Raw genomic sequence first — 13,939 nt, 5'->3', positions numbered from 1 at the left:
ATCAATAGAGAAGCCTGGCAGGCTACCATTCATGGAGTTACAGAGTCCGACATGACTGAGTAACTGACTGGTTGTTTAGGAAAAATCAATTGGCTCCAGAGAATGTGATCACTGTGAGCAGCATGTATTATGAAAGAAAAGAGTTTAAGAAAAGTGAAACCACTTGATCAAACTTATATTCACTGGACACTCCAGTATTAGGGTACACTAATAACATTTGTGGTGCCAGATGCCAAAGACAGTTTGAATGAGAATTTGAAGCTATCTAAACAATTATTAGGGGTACGGATTTTCCTGAAGTGTCATCATGAAAATGTCATGATCTTGGAATATATTTCATATTTGGAATGAAAGTCAGATCAGAGAAATAGCATGCAGTAACAAAGCCATCATTCCCAACCTCATAGAAGATTGAAACCCATTCGGAATTATCTGTTAAGTGGTCATCCCGTCTCTACTTAATTAGCTACAGTGCTGGGTAGATATATTGATTTAGAACCCCTATGCCTGTCTATTCAACTCCCCAAGCCTGGGAACAGCATAAAAAGGAAAGAGAGTGTGATCAGGTCCAAATCATAGGTTTCCATAAAAATGTTCTTCAAAAGAGGAGCTCCTGGAACTATACCAGGAAAGTCTGTTTTCAGAATACAAGTTCAAGGACATAGTGACTTAAAATTCTAGAGAGACAGCAACTAAGATTCTGAAAACTGAAGGGTAAACCAGAAGGAATGCAAGAAAAATTATATATGGATCTTATTAGAGTTGATCAGAAATTACTTGAAGGATGGTTTGATTTTTGTTGTCAGGACTAATTTTACAAAAACAAGGTACCTGCTAAAGTATTCTAATGGGGAGCTTCATGCATTTAAATAGGTAGAGAAATACATCCTCAAAATAACAAATCCCTCAGGAACAGAGATCATGTTTAGACCAATCCAAGGAATCTTTCATCACAGAAGGACAACGACATCTCCAATGTTTTTTTACCAGGAATGGAAATGTTTCAGAGAGGTGAACTGTCATCTCATAACTCCTCCAATTTTACTTCTAATTGAAGTAGAAGTAAAATAAATAAAATTTATGGCAAAAATATATTTTTCTGGGTAGAATTACAGAACTTGGAAACACCTTTCAATTTACCTAAGTTAAAAGTGAAGTCGCTCAGTCTTGTCCGACTCTTTGCGACCCCATGGACTGTACCAGGCTCCTCCATCCATTGAATTTTCCAGGCGAGTACTGGAGTGGGTTGCCATTTCCTCCTCCATAACTAAGTAAAGTACTTGTAAAAACAGGGAAAGCTGTTTAAGGTTATAGAAGATGATGGCATAGTCTGAAAGAAAACTAATGTCTCATGATCCTGAAGCTAATGTCCTTACTCTCCATCGCATTTTCATGACAATAATATGTGCTAAATATTGTTATGACATAGCATCCATTGATTTCTTTTCTTTTTTAATTAGGCAACTTTTTTTTTCATTTTTTTAAAAAATTTATTTTTTTTAATCTTTAACTTTATTTTACTTTACAATACTGTATTGGTTTTGCCATAAATTGACATGAATCAGCCACGGATGTACATGCATTCCCAAACATGAACCCCCCTCCCACCTCCCTCCCCATAACATCTTTCTGGGTCATCCCCATGCACCAGCCCCAAGCATCCTGTATCCTGCATTGGACATAGACTGGAGATTCGTTTCTTACATGATAGTATACATATTTCAATGCCATTCTCCCAAATCATCCCACCCTCTCCCTCTCCCTCAGAGTCCAAAAGTCCACTTTACACATCTGTGTCTCTTTTGCTGTCTTGCATACAGGGTCATCATCACCATCTTTCTAAATTCCATATATATGTGTTAGTATATTGTATTGGTATTTTTCTTTCTGGCTTACTTCACTCTGTATAATCGGCTCCAGTTTCATCCACCTCATTAGAACTGATTCAAATGTATTCTTTTTAATGGCTGAGTAATACTCCATTGTGTATATGTACCTCAGCTTTCTTATCCATTCATCTGCTGATGGACATCTAGGTTGTTTCAATCTCCTGGCTGTTATAAACAGTGCTGAGATGAACACTGGGGTATACGTGTCTCTTTCAATTCTGGTTTCCTCAGTGTGTATGCCCAGTAGTGGGATTGCTGAGTCATAAAGCAGTTCTATTTCCAGTTTTTTAAGGAATCTCCACACTGTTCCCCATAGTGGCTGTAATAGTTTGCATTACCACCAACAGTGTAGGAGGATTCCCTTTTCTCCACACCCTCTCCAGCATTTATTGCTTGCAGACTTTTGGATCACAGACATTCTGACTGGTGTGAAATGGTACCTCATTGTGGTCTTGATTTGCATTTCTCTGATGATGAGTGATGTTGAGCATCTTTTCATGTGTTTGTTAGCCATCCATATGTCTTCTTTGGAGAAATGTCTATTTAGTTCTTTGACCCATTTTTTGATTGGGTCGTTTATTTTTCTGGAATTGAGCTGCAGGAGTTGCTTGTATATTTTTGAGATTAGTTGTTTGTCAGTTGCTTCATTTGCTATTATTTTCTCCCATTCAGAAGGCTGTCTTTTCACCTTGCTTATAGTTTCCTTTGTTGTGCAGAAGCTTTTAATTTTAATTAGATCCCATTTGTTTATTTTTGCTTTTAGTTCCAGAATTCTGGGTGGTGGATCATAGGGGATCCTGCTGTGATTTATATCAGAGAGTGTTTTGCCTATGTTCTCCTCTAGGAGTTTTATAGTTTCTGGTCTTACATTTAGATCTTTAATCCATTTTGAGTTTATTTTTGTGTGTGGTGTTAGAAAGTGATCTAGTTTCATTCTTTTACAAGTGGCTGACCAGTTTTCCCAGCACCACTTGTTAAAGAGATTGTCTTTAATCCATTGTATATTCTTGCCTCCCTTGTCAAAGATAAGGTGTCCATATGTGTGTGGATTTATCTCTGGGCTTTCTATTTTGTTCCATTGATCTGTATTTCTGTCTTTGTGCCAGTACCATACTGTCTTGATGACTGTGGCTTTGTAGTAGAGCCTGAAGTCAGGCAAGTTGATTCCTCCAGTTCCATTCTTCTTTCTCAAGATTGCTTTGGCTATTCGAGGTTTTTTGTATTTCCATACAAATCTTGAAATTATTTGTTCTAGTTCTGTGAAAAATACCACTGGTAGCTTGATAGGGATTGTGTGGAATTTGTAGATTGCTTTAGGTAAGTATACTCATTTTCACTATATTGATTCTTCCGATCCATGAACATGGTATATTTCTCCATCTATTAGTGTCCTCTTTGATTTCTTTCATCAGTGTTTTATAGTTTTCTATATATAGGTCTTTTTGTTTCTTTAGGTAGATATATTCCTAAGTATTTTATTCTTTCCGTTGCAATGGTGAATGGCTTCACAGCTGAATTCTACCAAAAATTTCGAGAAGAGCTAACACCTATCCTACTCAAACTCTTCCAGAAAATTGCAGAGGAAGGTAAACTTCCAAACTCATTCTATGAGGCCACCATCACCCTAATACCAAAACCTGACAAAGATGCCACAAAAAAAGAAAAGTACAGGCCAATATCACTGATGAACATGGATGCAAAAATCCTCAACAAAATTCTAGCAATCAGAATCCAACAACACATTAAAAAGATCATACACCATGACCAAGTGGGCTTTATCCCAGAATGCAAGGATTCTTCAATATCCGCAAATTAATCAATGTAATTCACCACATTAACAAATTGAAAAATATAAGCCATATGATTATCTCAATAGATGCAGAGAAGGCCTTTGACAAAATTCAACATCCATTTATGATAAAAACTCTCCAGAAAGCAGGAATAGAAGGAACATACCTCAACATAATAAAAGCTATATATGACAAACCCACAGCAAACATTATCCTCAATGGTGAAAAATTGAAAGCATTTCCCCTAAAGTCAGGAACAAGACAAGGGTGCCCACTTTCACTGCTACTATTCAAGATAGTTCTGGAAGTTTTGGCCACAGCAATAAGAGCAGAAAAAGAAATAGAAGGAGTCCAGATTGGAAAAGAAGAAGTAAAACTCTCACTGTTTGCAGATGACATGATCCTCTACATAGAAAACCCTAAAGACTCCACCAGAAAATTACTAGAGCTAATCAATGAATATAGTAAAGTTGCAGTATATAAAATCAACACACAGAAATCCCTTGCATTCCTATACCCTAATAATGAGAAAGTAGAAAAAGAAATTAAGGAAGCAATTCCATTCATTCACTTTAATTCGAAAGGGTCTTTTATACCTTTACTTGTACATAGAGGGAAATGAAAAATGCAAGGTCATACAGAGTCAGCCCAAACATTTCAGCAGTTTTACCCTTATCGAAACCAGGATTTTTTCTGCAAACCTTTCCGACAAATAATGTTGTGTACATTATCTTCTGGCCTTGGAGGCCTGTGAAACATTTTATGACCCTTTTTTGATAAAGACTGCTCAACCAGAAAGCTTATTTTCCCTCAAAGTGTTTTTTCTTTATATTTCTAATCTATGTCAGCCTTAGAAAATGCCAAACAGAGTTACATTTCACAGAGTAAAGGTGAAGTGAGTTACAAGAAAGAACCAATTAGCTCAAAAGTCTGATGTGGTTAATTTCAAGGCTACACTTGTTTTTCTTACATTCCAACTATGTTAACTAATGCACTCCCAATGCACAGTGGATAAGAGATATGGGAACTTAGCAACAAGCATTGGCCCTATAATGAAATCCTACACCAGCACTACTCTAATAACTTTTAACTCTTTGAAAGGCTCTATGTTGTAGGCTTTCTGTGCCTCTCACAATTGGGAGGCTGTAAATAATCATATGCATAGCTGCGAGAGTCTGGATGTACCTGCCAAGCAAGCTAGAATGCTAACAGAGGGGGTTTGATTTGAAATATTCCTCTCATGTCCAGGAGACTTATTAGCTATAGCCCTAAGTTGATTTTCTCCAGAGAAAGGTGGTCAAGGATAGCCCCCTGTTAATGTCAGAAGCGTTGGTGACAGGCATAATACAATAAGGCAGACAGAATCTGGTTTTGGGGTAGAAGCCCGAGAAAGCCTAGGGAGCCCCTCGAGTCCTGAAGCCTTGCTTAACAGTTCTCTTCCACATGACCTTGTCATGGGTGGGATCTCCCGTGGTGGCTCCCAGCAACCAACTCTTGGAGTTCACTCAAATTCACTTCCATCGAGTCAGTGATGCAAGTGGTCAAATAGAAGATGGCAAGAGTGAACATCGACATTCTAGGAATCAGCAAACTAAAATGGACTGGTTGGGTGAATTCAAATGACCGTTGTATCTACTACTGTGGGCAGGAATCCCTTAGAAGAAATGGAGTAGCCATCATGGTCAACAAAACTGTCCAAAATTCACAGTATTACACACTTTCAAATTATGAAAATAGCGGGAGCTTACACCTGGATACTGCAGTGAACATGTTTGGGATCAAGGATTAACCATTTGTTCTATCATGTAGGAATATGAAACTAGATTCAAGATGAAAGTTCTCTGCATGTACTTCTCAAAGTCTTTCCCTGCCTCAAGTTTATAAAGATAATTATCTTTAAACATTTTAAAGTTATTTATTTCACATTTACATATATAACCCACATAGACTATACTTTTTAAAGTATAGTGTGACATGAAAATACACTGTTCTATCATAAGGATAAATAGGGACTTCCTTAGCAGTCTAGTGGTTAAGACTCTGTGCTTCCAATGCAGGGGTGCAGGTTCGACCCCTGGGTGAGGAACTAAAATTGCATGTGCCTTGTGGCACAGACAAAAAATAAACTAAATTTTTTTTAAATCATGATTTTCTTAAAACAAAAAAAGGATAAATAAATTTTCCCAGTACATATATTGAATAACAATTCTGTCTCCCAATACCCTGGAACAGCATTATTTCCAGATACAAAAGTATATTTACTATTGTATTTCTTAGCTTTCTCCTTTGTTCAATCAGTATACATATCCATGAGCCAGTACCATAGTATTTAAATTACTACAGTGTTTCAGACACTATTGTGATACCTGAAAAAAAAATTACTATTTAATTCACTATTTTAAAGCATAGTGCTCACTTCGGCAGCACATATACTAAAATTGGAATGATACAGAGAAGATTAGTATGGCCCCTGCGCAAGGATGACACACAAATTCGTGAAGCATTCCATATTTTTTAAATGGATTAAGGATCTAAACATAAGACCAGAAACTATAAAACTCCTAGAGGAAAACATAGGCAAAACACTATCCAACATAAATCACAGCAGGATCCTCTATGACCCACCTCCCAGAGTAACGGAAATAAAAGTAAAAATAAACAAATGGGACCTCAGTTCACTTCAATTCAGTCGCTCAGTCGTGTCCGACTCTTTGAGACCCCATGAATCTCAGCACACTAGGCCTCCCTGTCCATCACCAACTCCCGGAGTTCACGCAAACTCATGTCCTTGGAGTCAGTGATGCCATCCAACCATCTCATCCTCTCGTCCCCTTCTCCTCCTGTCCCCAATCCCTCCCAGCATCAGAGTCTTTTCCAATGAGTCAAGTCTTCACATGAGGTGGGCAAAGTATTGGAGTTTCAGCTTCAGCATCAGTCCTTCAATAAACAATCAGGACTGGTCTCCTTTAGGATGGACTGGTTGGATCTCCTTGCAGTCCAAGGGACTCTCAAGAGTCTTCTCCAACACCACAGTACAAAAGCAGCAATTCTTCAGTGTTCAGCTTTCTTCACAGTCCAACTCTCACATCCATACATGACTACTGGAAAAACCATAGCCTTGACTAGATGGACCTTTGTTGGCAAAGTAATATCTCTGCTTTCTAATATGCTGTCTAGGTTGGTCATAACTTTCCTTCCAAGGAGTAAGTGTCTTTTAATTTCATGACCTCAATCACCATCTGCAGTGATTTTGGAACCCCCAAAAAATAAAGTCTGACACTTTGGGACATAATTAAACTTAAAAGCTTTTGCACAACGAAGGAAACTATAAGCAAAGTGAAAAGACAGCCTTCAGAATGGGAGAAAATAATGGCAAACGAAGCAACTGGCAAAGAATTAATCTCAAAAATATACAAGCAACTCCTGAAGCTCAATTCCAGAAAATAAACGACCCAATCAAAAAATGGGCTAAAGAACTAAACAGACATTTCTCCAAAGAAGATGGCTAGTTCAGTCGCTCAGTCGTGTCCAACTCTTTGCGACCCCATGAACTGCAATATGCCAGGCCTCCCTGTCCATCACCAATTCCAGCAGTCCACCCAAACCCATGTCCATTGAGTCAGTGATGCTATCCAACCATCTCATCTCCCTTGTTGTACCCTTCTCCTCCTGCCCTCAATCTTTCCCAGTATCAGGGTCTTTTCAAATGAGTCAGCTCTTCGCATCAGGTGGTCAAAGTATAGGAGTTTCAGCTTCAACATCAGCCCTTCCAATGAACACCCAGGACTGATCTGCTTTAGGATAGACTGGTTGGATCTCCTTGCAGTCCAAGGGACTTGCAAGACTCTTCTCCAACACCACAGTTCAAAAGCATCAGTTCTTCAGCGCTTAGCTTTCTTTATACTCCAACTCTAATATCCATACATGACCACAGATGGCTAACAAATGCATGAAAAGATGCTCAACATCACTCATTATCAGAGAAATGCAAATCAAAACCACAATGAGGTATCATTTCACGCCAGTCAGAATGGCTGTGATCCAAAAATCTACAAACAATAAATGCTGGAGAGGGTGTGGAGAAAAGAGAACCCTCTTCCACTGTTGCTGGGAATGCAAACTAGTACAGCCACCATGGAGAACAGTGTGGAGATTCCTTAAAAAACTGGAAATAGAACTGCCATATGACCCAGCAATCTCAATGCTGGGCATACACACTGAAGAAACCAGAATTGAAAGAGACATGTGTACCCCCAATGTTCATCGCAGCACTGTTTATAATAGCCAGGACATGGAAACAACCTAGATGTCCTTCAGCAGATGAATGGATAAGAAAGCTGTGGTACATTACTCATCCATTACAAAGAATATATTTGAATCAGTTCTAATGAGGTGGATGAAACTGGAGCCTATTATACAGAGTGAAGTAAGCCAGAAAGAAAAACACCAATACAGTATACTAACACATATATATGGAATTTTAAAAGATGATAATGATGACCCTATATGTGAGACACTAAAAGAGACACAGATGTATAGAACAGTCTTTTGGATTCTGTGGGAGAAGGTGAGAGTGGGAAGGTTTGAGAAAATAGCATTGGAACATGTATATTATCATATGTGAAACAGATCGCCAGTCCAGGTTCAATGCTTGAGACAGGGTGCTCAGGGCTGGTGCACTGGGATGACCCTAAGGGATGGGGAGGGATGTGGGAGGGGGTTTCAGGCAGGGGAACACATGTAAACCCATGGCTGACTCATGTCAATGTATGGCAAAAACCACTACTATATTGTAAAGTAATTAGCCTCCAATCAAAATAAATATTTTTTTAAAAGCACCAATATTCACTCTATTATATTAGAGTATTTCAGTGAGTCAAGAATTTATCCATTCAGCTGAATACTTCTGTATCCACCTCTCTCATGACTGTAGTTAGAAATTGTCAGACTGAGGTCATCTAAAAAGTTTATTCACTCCTACATCTTGTACCCTGGCTTGGAAACCTTGAAATGGGGACCTAAATAGCTCATATTCCTTGAGATCATAGGGTGGGTCCTAATCTGATAGAACTGGCATCCTTATAAGAAGTAGAAGGGACAAAGAGCTTTGTCTTGCCCAAGTGCACAGAAGAAAGGCCATGAGAGACAGAGTGAAAAGGTGCCCAGTGCAAGGTAGGAAGAGAGGATTCACCAGAAACCAACCTAGCAATCACCCTAACCTTGGATATCAGCCTGCAGAACTATGGGAAAATAAATGTCTGTTGTCTAAGCTCTGCAGTTTATAGTGTTTTGTTATGGCATCCCATGCAGTCTAAGGTGACAATGATAATGATTAAAAAAAAAAAAATCTAGATCTGGTGAACAGAGGCCTGAACTGAACAACCAGAATTCAACTCAGGAAAATCATGTTCCTTCATCCAATTACCAAATGCAAATATTTTTCAAAGCCAGAGATTTTTGAATTCACATATTCTTGAATAAGATGTATGCAACATGACCACAAATAGGTGGCATAAATCTTCATTCCAACCTTTCTCCGATGTATCTGATACCATTTAGTTTGTGGATAGGAATCCTCAATTCTCTGAAGATACAAATGCTTTCTCAAGCAAATATTTCTCAAAATACTAACTCAATGTAGTTTTTACCAGGCTAGCTTATTGAAACTTAATTTTAAAATGCAAATATGCAAAAATAGGCATACTTCTGATTTTAAAAAGTTAAAAAAATTTAAAAAAATTAAGTTCAGAGACTAATAGCTTAAAAAAAATTAGCAATGAAGGAATCCTAGGCTTTTCAGATAGTAAAGTATATTCTAATCAAATGTACACAATTACATTGTGTGTTAAATGGCACATGAATAAAGACATCAGTGGAAGCTAGTGGAGGAATGAATTTGATGCAAACACTTGCCATATTTTGGAATACAAAGTTAGGATATCAAAGCCATGGGGAAAAATAATTATACATCTATAATAATGACAATCTAGAAAAATAATTAAAATATAATCCCTACTTATCTCCTTATATCAAAGGAAAATGTAAGCATAAAATGTAAAGACAAAAAATTGAATGTTGAAAAATGTGAAGAATATTTTGACAACATTGAGTTAGACAAATTCAAGATATAGAGGTAAAAAATATTGATAGAATTAATTATGTAAATGTATAAATATTTGTACATGCCAAAAAAAATTCTTCACTGTATTTAAAAAATTTAAAAAGAAATCACAAGCAGGAAAAATAATAATCCAAACACAGGGTAATAGGGGTAATTAGTGTGTCATTCAATCATTAAAATCAGTATGGAAAAGTGTTGGCAATCAAATACACACAAAAATTCATTAATAGGCAGTTCATGAAAAAGGTCTACAAATCATTTAAACATGGATGATACTCAAATTCAATTATGTTTATTGAATAGAAATTAAACTATACAAATGAAACAATTTGTTTAATCACATTTTCATATACCATAAATGTTTATCAAGCACTAGTGGTTCAGCATATTGTCTAATGTATTTTCCAAAGTGAGGAGAATAGTAAGTTTGTTCAAGCTCATATTGGCATTTTTGCAATAACTGTGAATATCAACCTTTTAAATACTATACTACTTAATTCAACAATTCCACTTCTAGAAACTCATGCTTAGAAAATTTTAAAAAGACTTCTTTGCAGAATTATTTATTGTAGAAAAAGAGAACAGAACAAACTTGAAGAAAACTGGATACATAAATTTTAGAGACTTTTTTATCTTTTTTTTAATTTAAATTTATTTTAAAGAAACTGATCAATATGAGAAAATTAGAATGAGTTAGATCTGTGAAGACTGTATGGGAAGATCTTCAGAAAACTGAGTTGCAAAATGCAAAATTTATACACAGAGACATACAGGCAAACACACATGAAAATATGCTTATTTTTGCAAAAATTATTATTTGAGTAATCTTATAAACAGTATAGTGACTGCATCTGGAAAAACTGGGAAATTTTGATATTGGTTGGACCGGAGGTACATTTTACATGATTCTATTTCAGTAGGGATTCTATTTTTTAACATTTACTATTATACATCATACTTTCAATTTCCTGTAAAATGGAAAATGTTACACTAAATTTTCATATGTAAGCAAATAAAAGTGAATGAAGAGGATAGACTATATAGTATAAAATATTTTAATTAGTACAATAAAAAGTGAGGATAAAAGGTAAGAATCTGGTTACAAAAAATGAGAAAATAATAAAAGTAATGCATATTAGTTAATTATTTTTGTAATTCTGGCCAACGCATTACATATGACTTATTGACCCTATTTTAAATGCATTTCAACTTTCCAGTTGCAGCGATAAACGAGACATTAATGTTTACATTCAAGGAAGGAAACTGCTATTAACAATATAAAGAAAGATTTTATTCTTTAATGAAACATGACAAATTCTTCAGAGAAAAGCTTCGTCAATGCAATAGACTTTGGTATTTGAAGTAAATCCCTAGTGCTAAACTATTGTCTTTGTAATGCATAATGCACTTATTTGCTGCTTGACCTCACTTTTTTGGCCCAGAGCTTCTTTATAGCATTCATGATCTCAGAACTTCTTAGACTATAAGTCAATGGGTTCAGCATGGGGCTTATGACTATATAAAACACACTCAGTGATTTGTCAAAGGGGAAGGTCTTAGCAGGTCTCGCATACATGAAAATGCAGGGAACAAAGAAGCAGACAACCACAGCGATGTGGGAACCACAGGTCTGGAGGGCTTTCCGCCTCCCTTCCTGACTCAGGTTCTTCAGAGAGTGCAGGATGACTCCATAGGAGACGAGCAAGAGCAGAAGCAAAAGAGTGCACATCAGCCCCCCATTGGCCACCTCTAAAATGCCAGTGACAAAGGTATCAGTACAGACGAGTTTCAATAAGGGGAACGTGTCACACATAAAGTGATCAATGATATTGGGACCACAAAATGGGAGCCCACAAACAGTGCTAACTTGAATAATTGAGTGCAGAAAACCTCCAACCCAGGACACCAGCAGCAGTACAACACATACCTTTTTCCTCATGATCACCAGATAATGCAAGGGCTTGCAGATGGCCACATAGCGGTCATAGGCCATCACCAGCAGAAGGGATATCTCAGATCCACCAAAAAAGTGCTCTGTAAACAGCTGGGTCATACAGGATTCAAAGGATATGGTATTTTCCCCAGAGAACAAGTCTGAAATCAATCTGGGGGAAGTAGAAGAGGAATAAACTAGATCTATAAATGATAAACTAGCAAGAAAAAAGTACATTGGTGAGTTCAGTGTCTTACTGACAGCTACAGTCACAACAATAAGCAGGTTGCCCACTACAGTCAAAATGTAGAAGAACAAGAAGATAACAAAAAGGACTTTCTGCTCCTTTGGATTCTGTGTGAGGCCCAAGAGGATGAAATAAGTTACATTGTTCCTTGGTTCCATCTAGTCTGTATAGGTGCTGTGTTCACATGTTACAAACGGTATGCCTACAAATCAAGGGGAAATTTTTAAATGAATTATAATTTTCATCCTTTGTTATAAATTCAATTAAAAGAATGTATGTGGAGAATCTTTTCATATCCAATGTATTATTGATATTTTAATTGCCAAGTTGAATAAGGTAGAGTTGCTTGCCCTCATGATATAATACATGGCTAGGGATCAGATCATTCCAGACCCATGTATTAAGTTATAAGGATAGTCACAGAAGTTAAGAGTCACAGTACAAGGATATATCAATCTAAATTAGAATCAGAGAAGAATTTCCAGAAGAATTAATGCTTTAGCTGAATTTTTTTAATTTAATTAAAAAGAAAGGACAGGAATGAACTTCAGTGAAGTCACAAAGTGTAAGAGTGAGACTCACTTAAGGTAATTTACATAATCAGTGTAAGTAGATCCAATCATGAAAAGGTTTCTGTCCTGAATTATCCCAGATCTCACTGATACTTCTCAGGTCTTTAAGTGAATAGTTCCCTTTTCATGACCAATAAATACTCCAACAGTCTAATTTTGTGCCTCCAGACCCTGTGTTTCCCCTAATTTTCAAATTATATATCTCTTAATTGTGGACATCTAATTGAATGCAACTTAATATTTGTAAACTCTGGGAGTTGGTGATGGACAGGGAAGCCTGGCATGCTGAGGTACATGGGGCTGCAAAGAGTCGGACACGACTGAGCAACTGAACTGAACTGAACTAATATTTATAAAACAAACTTTTTTATTTTCCACAATAAATGTAGGCATTTCTACACAAAACTTAAAGAATTATTACCTATTTATCTTGCTAAATGATATAATTTTCCATGTTATTGCTCAGATAAAAAATTTCAGTTCTCTTCACTTATTTTTCACTCTCATACAAATTAAACAAATCCTATTGACTCTACTTTCAAAATATATCACAAATTGCAATCCCTTCTATTTTTTTCTGCTATACTTTTTTATTATTATTATTCCTGGTCCACTGTGATAGCCTCCTACCAAGTCTCTCCATGTTTATTCTGGCCTCCAAAAATTGGTTGTCCTGAAGCAGTCCAAATTGTCCTTTTCAGTCTTTTTCTGATGATATCACTCTGCTGCTCAAATATTGCAGGATATCCCAATCATGCAGTCATAGTTTAATGTATCACATTTAATATTTATAGTAACATAGACTACAATCCCTGTTTCATAAGTGAAAAAACTAAAGCTCAGAACATCTATTTCATTTTCCCAAAGTCATACATTTTTAAGTGCTATATCTAGAATTGAATCTAAGTTTCATTTATTTCAAAGTAAGTTAATTTTCTTCATAATAAATAAAGTCACTCAATTGTTAAGCTATCTCCCAGTATTTTCCATTAGTCTTACCTTGTGGAGGCTTGTTCACAATCTGAAGAATGAGTTTTAACTCAATGTAAGCCCTGAAATTCTTTCATCCAGTATGACAGTAGAGGGCAAAGGATGCCTTATTACTTGAGGATAAAATTATGTCATTTAACTGTTCATTTTCTAAATGGATTCTTCTCATTATTCAGAGGGTCATTTTTATATGCAGTGTAGATTGTTTGAAAAGAATTCCGTGATGTACACAGGAAAACAAAGGTTTATCACAGTAGGAAATTTATCAGAATGGCCAACAAATCCTATATAAACATAGAAGGTAGCAACTCGTCATTTCCCAGCGAAATTTTTCCATAAGTAACCTCTTTCCTAATGACATTAAAAAGATAAATAGCATTTGATTGTTTAGCCCTTC

The 13,939-nt window shown here is 36.4% G+C and overlaps 1 protein-coding gene and 1 non-coding gene across 2 annotated transcripts; one reads left to right on the top strand and one right to left on the bottom strand.

Annotated features, from left to right (window-relative positions):
• The first annotated feature begins 6,087 nt into the window (after positions 1-6,087).
• On the top strand, positions 6,088-6,194 carry LOC128061052 (U6 spliceosomal RNA). The gene has a single exon (XR_008200672.1). It is a non-coding gene; the product is annotated as a U6 spliceosomal RNA (small nuclear RNA).
• Positions 6,195-11,208: 5,014 nt separating this feature from the next.
• LOC128060355 (olfactory receptor 4A47-like) lies at positions 11,209-12,138 on the bottom strand. Its single transcript, XM_052652756.1, has one exon. It carries the CDS (start codon positions 12,136-12,138, stop codon positions 11,209-11,211), a length of 930 nt encoding a protein of 309 aa, XP_052508716.1.
• Positions 12,139-13,939: the final 1,801 nt, after the last annotated feature.

The sequence above is a fragment of the Budorcas taxicolor genome, chromosome 15, assembly GCF_023091745.1.
Source record: "Budorcas taxicolor isolate Tak-1 chromosome 15, Takin1.1, whole genome shotgun sequence".
In the NCBI taxonomy this organism is placed as follows: Eukaryota; Metazoa; Chordata; class Mammalia; order Artiodactyla; family Bovidae; genus Budorcas; species Budorcas taxicolor.
The sequence above is the reverse complement of the archived record's forward strand: the minus strand, read 5'-3'. Positions and strand labels throughout refer to the sequence as shown.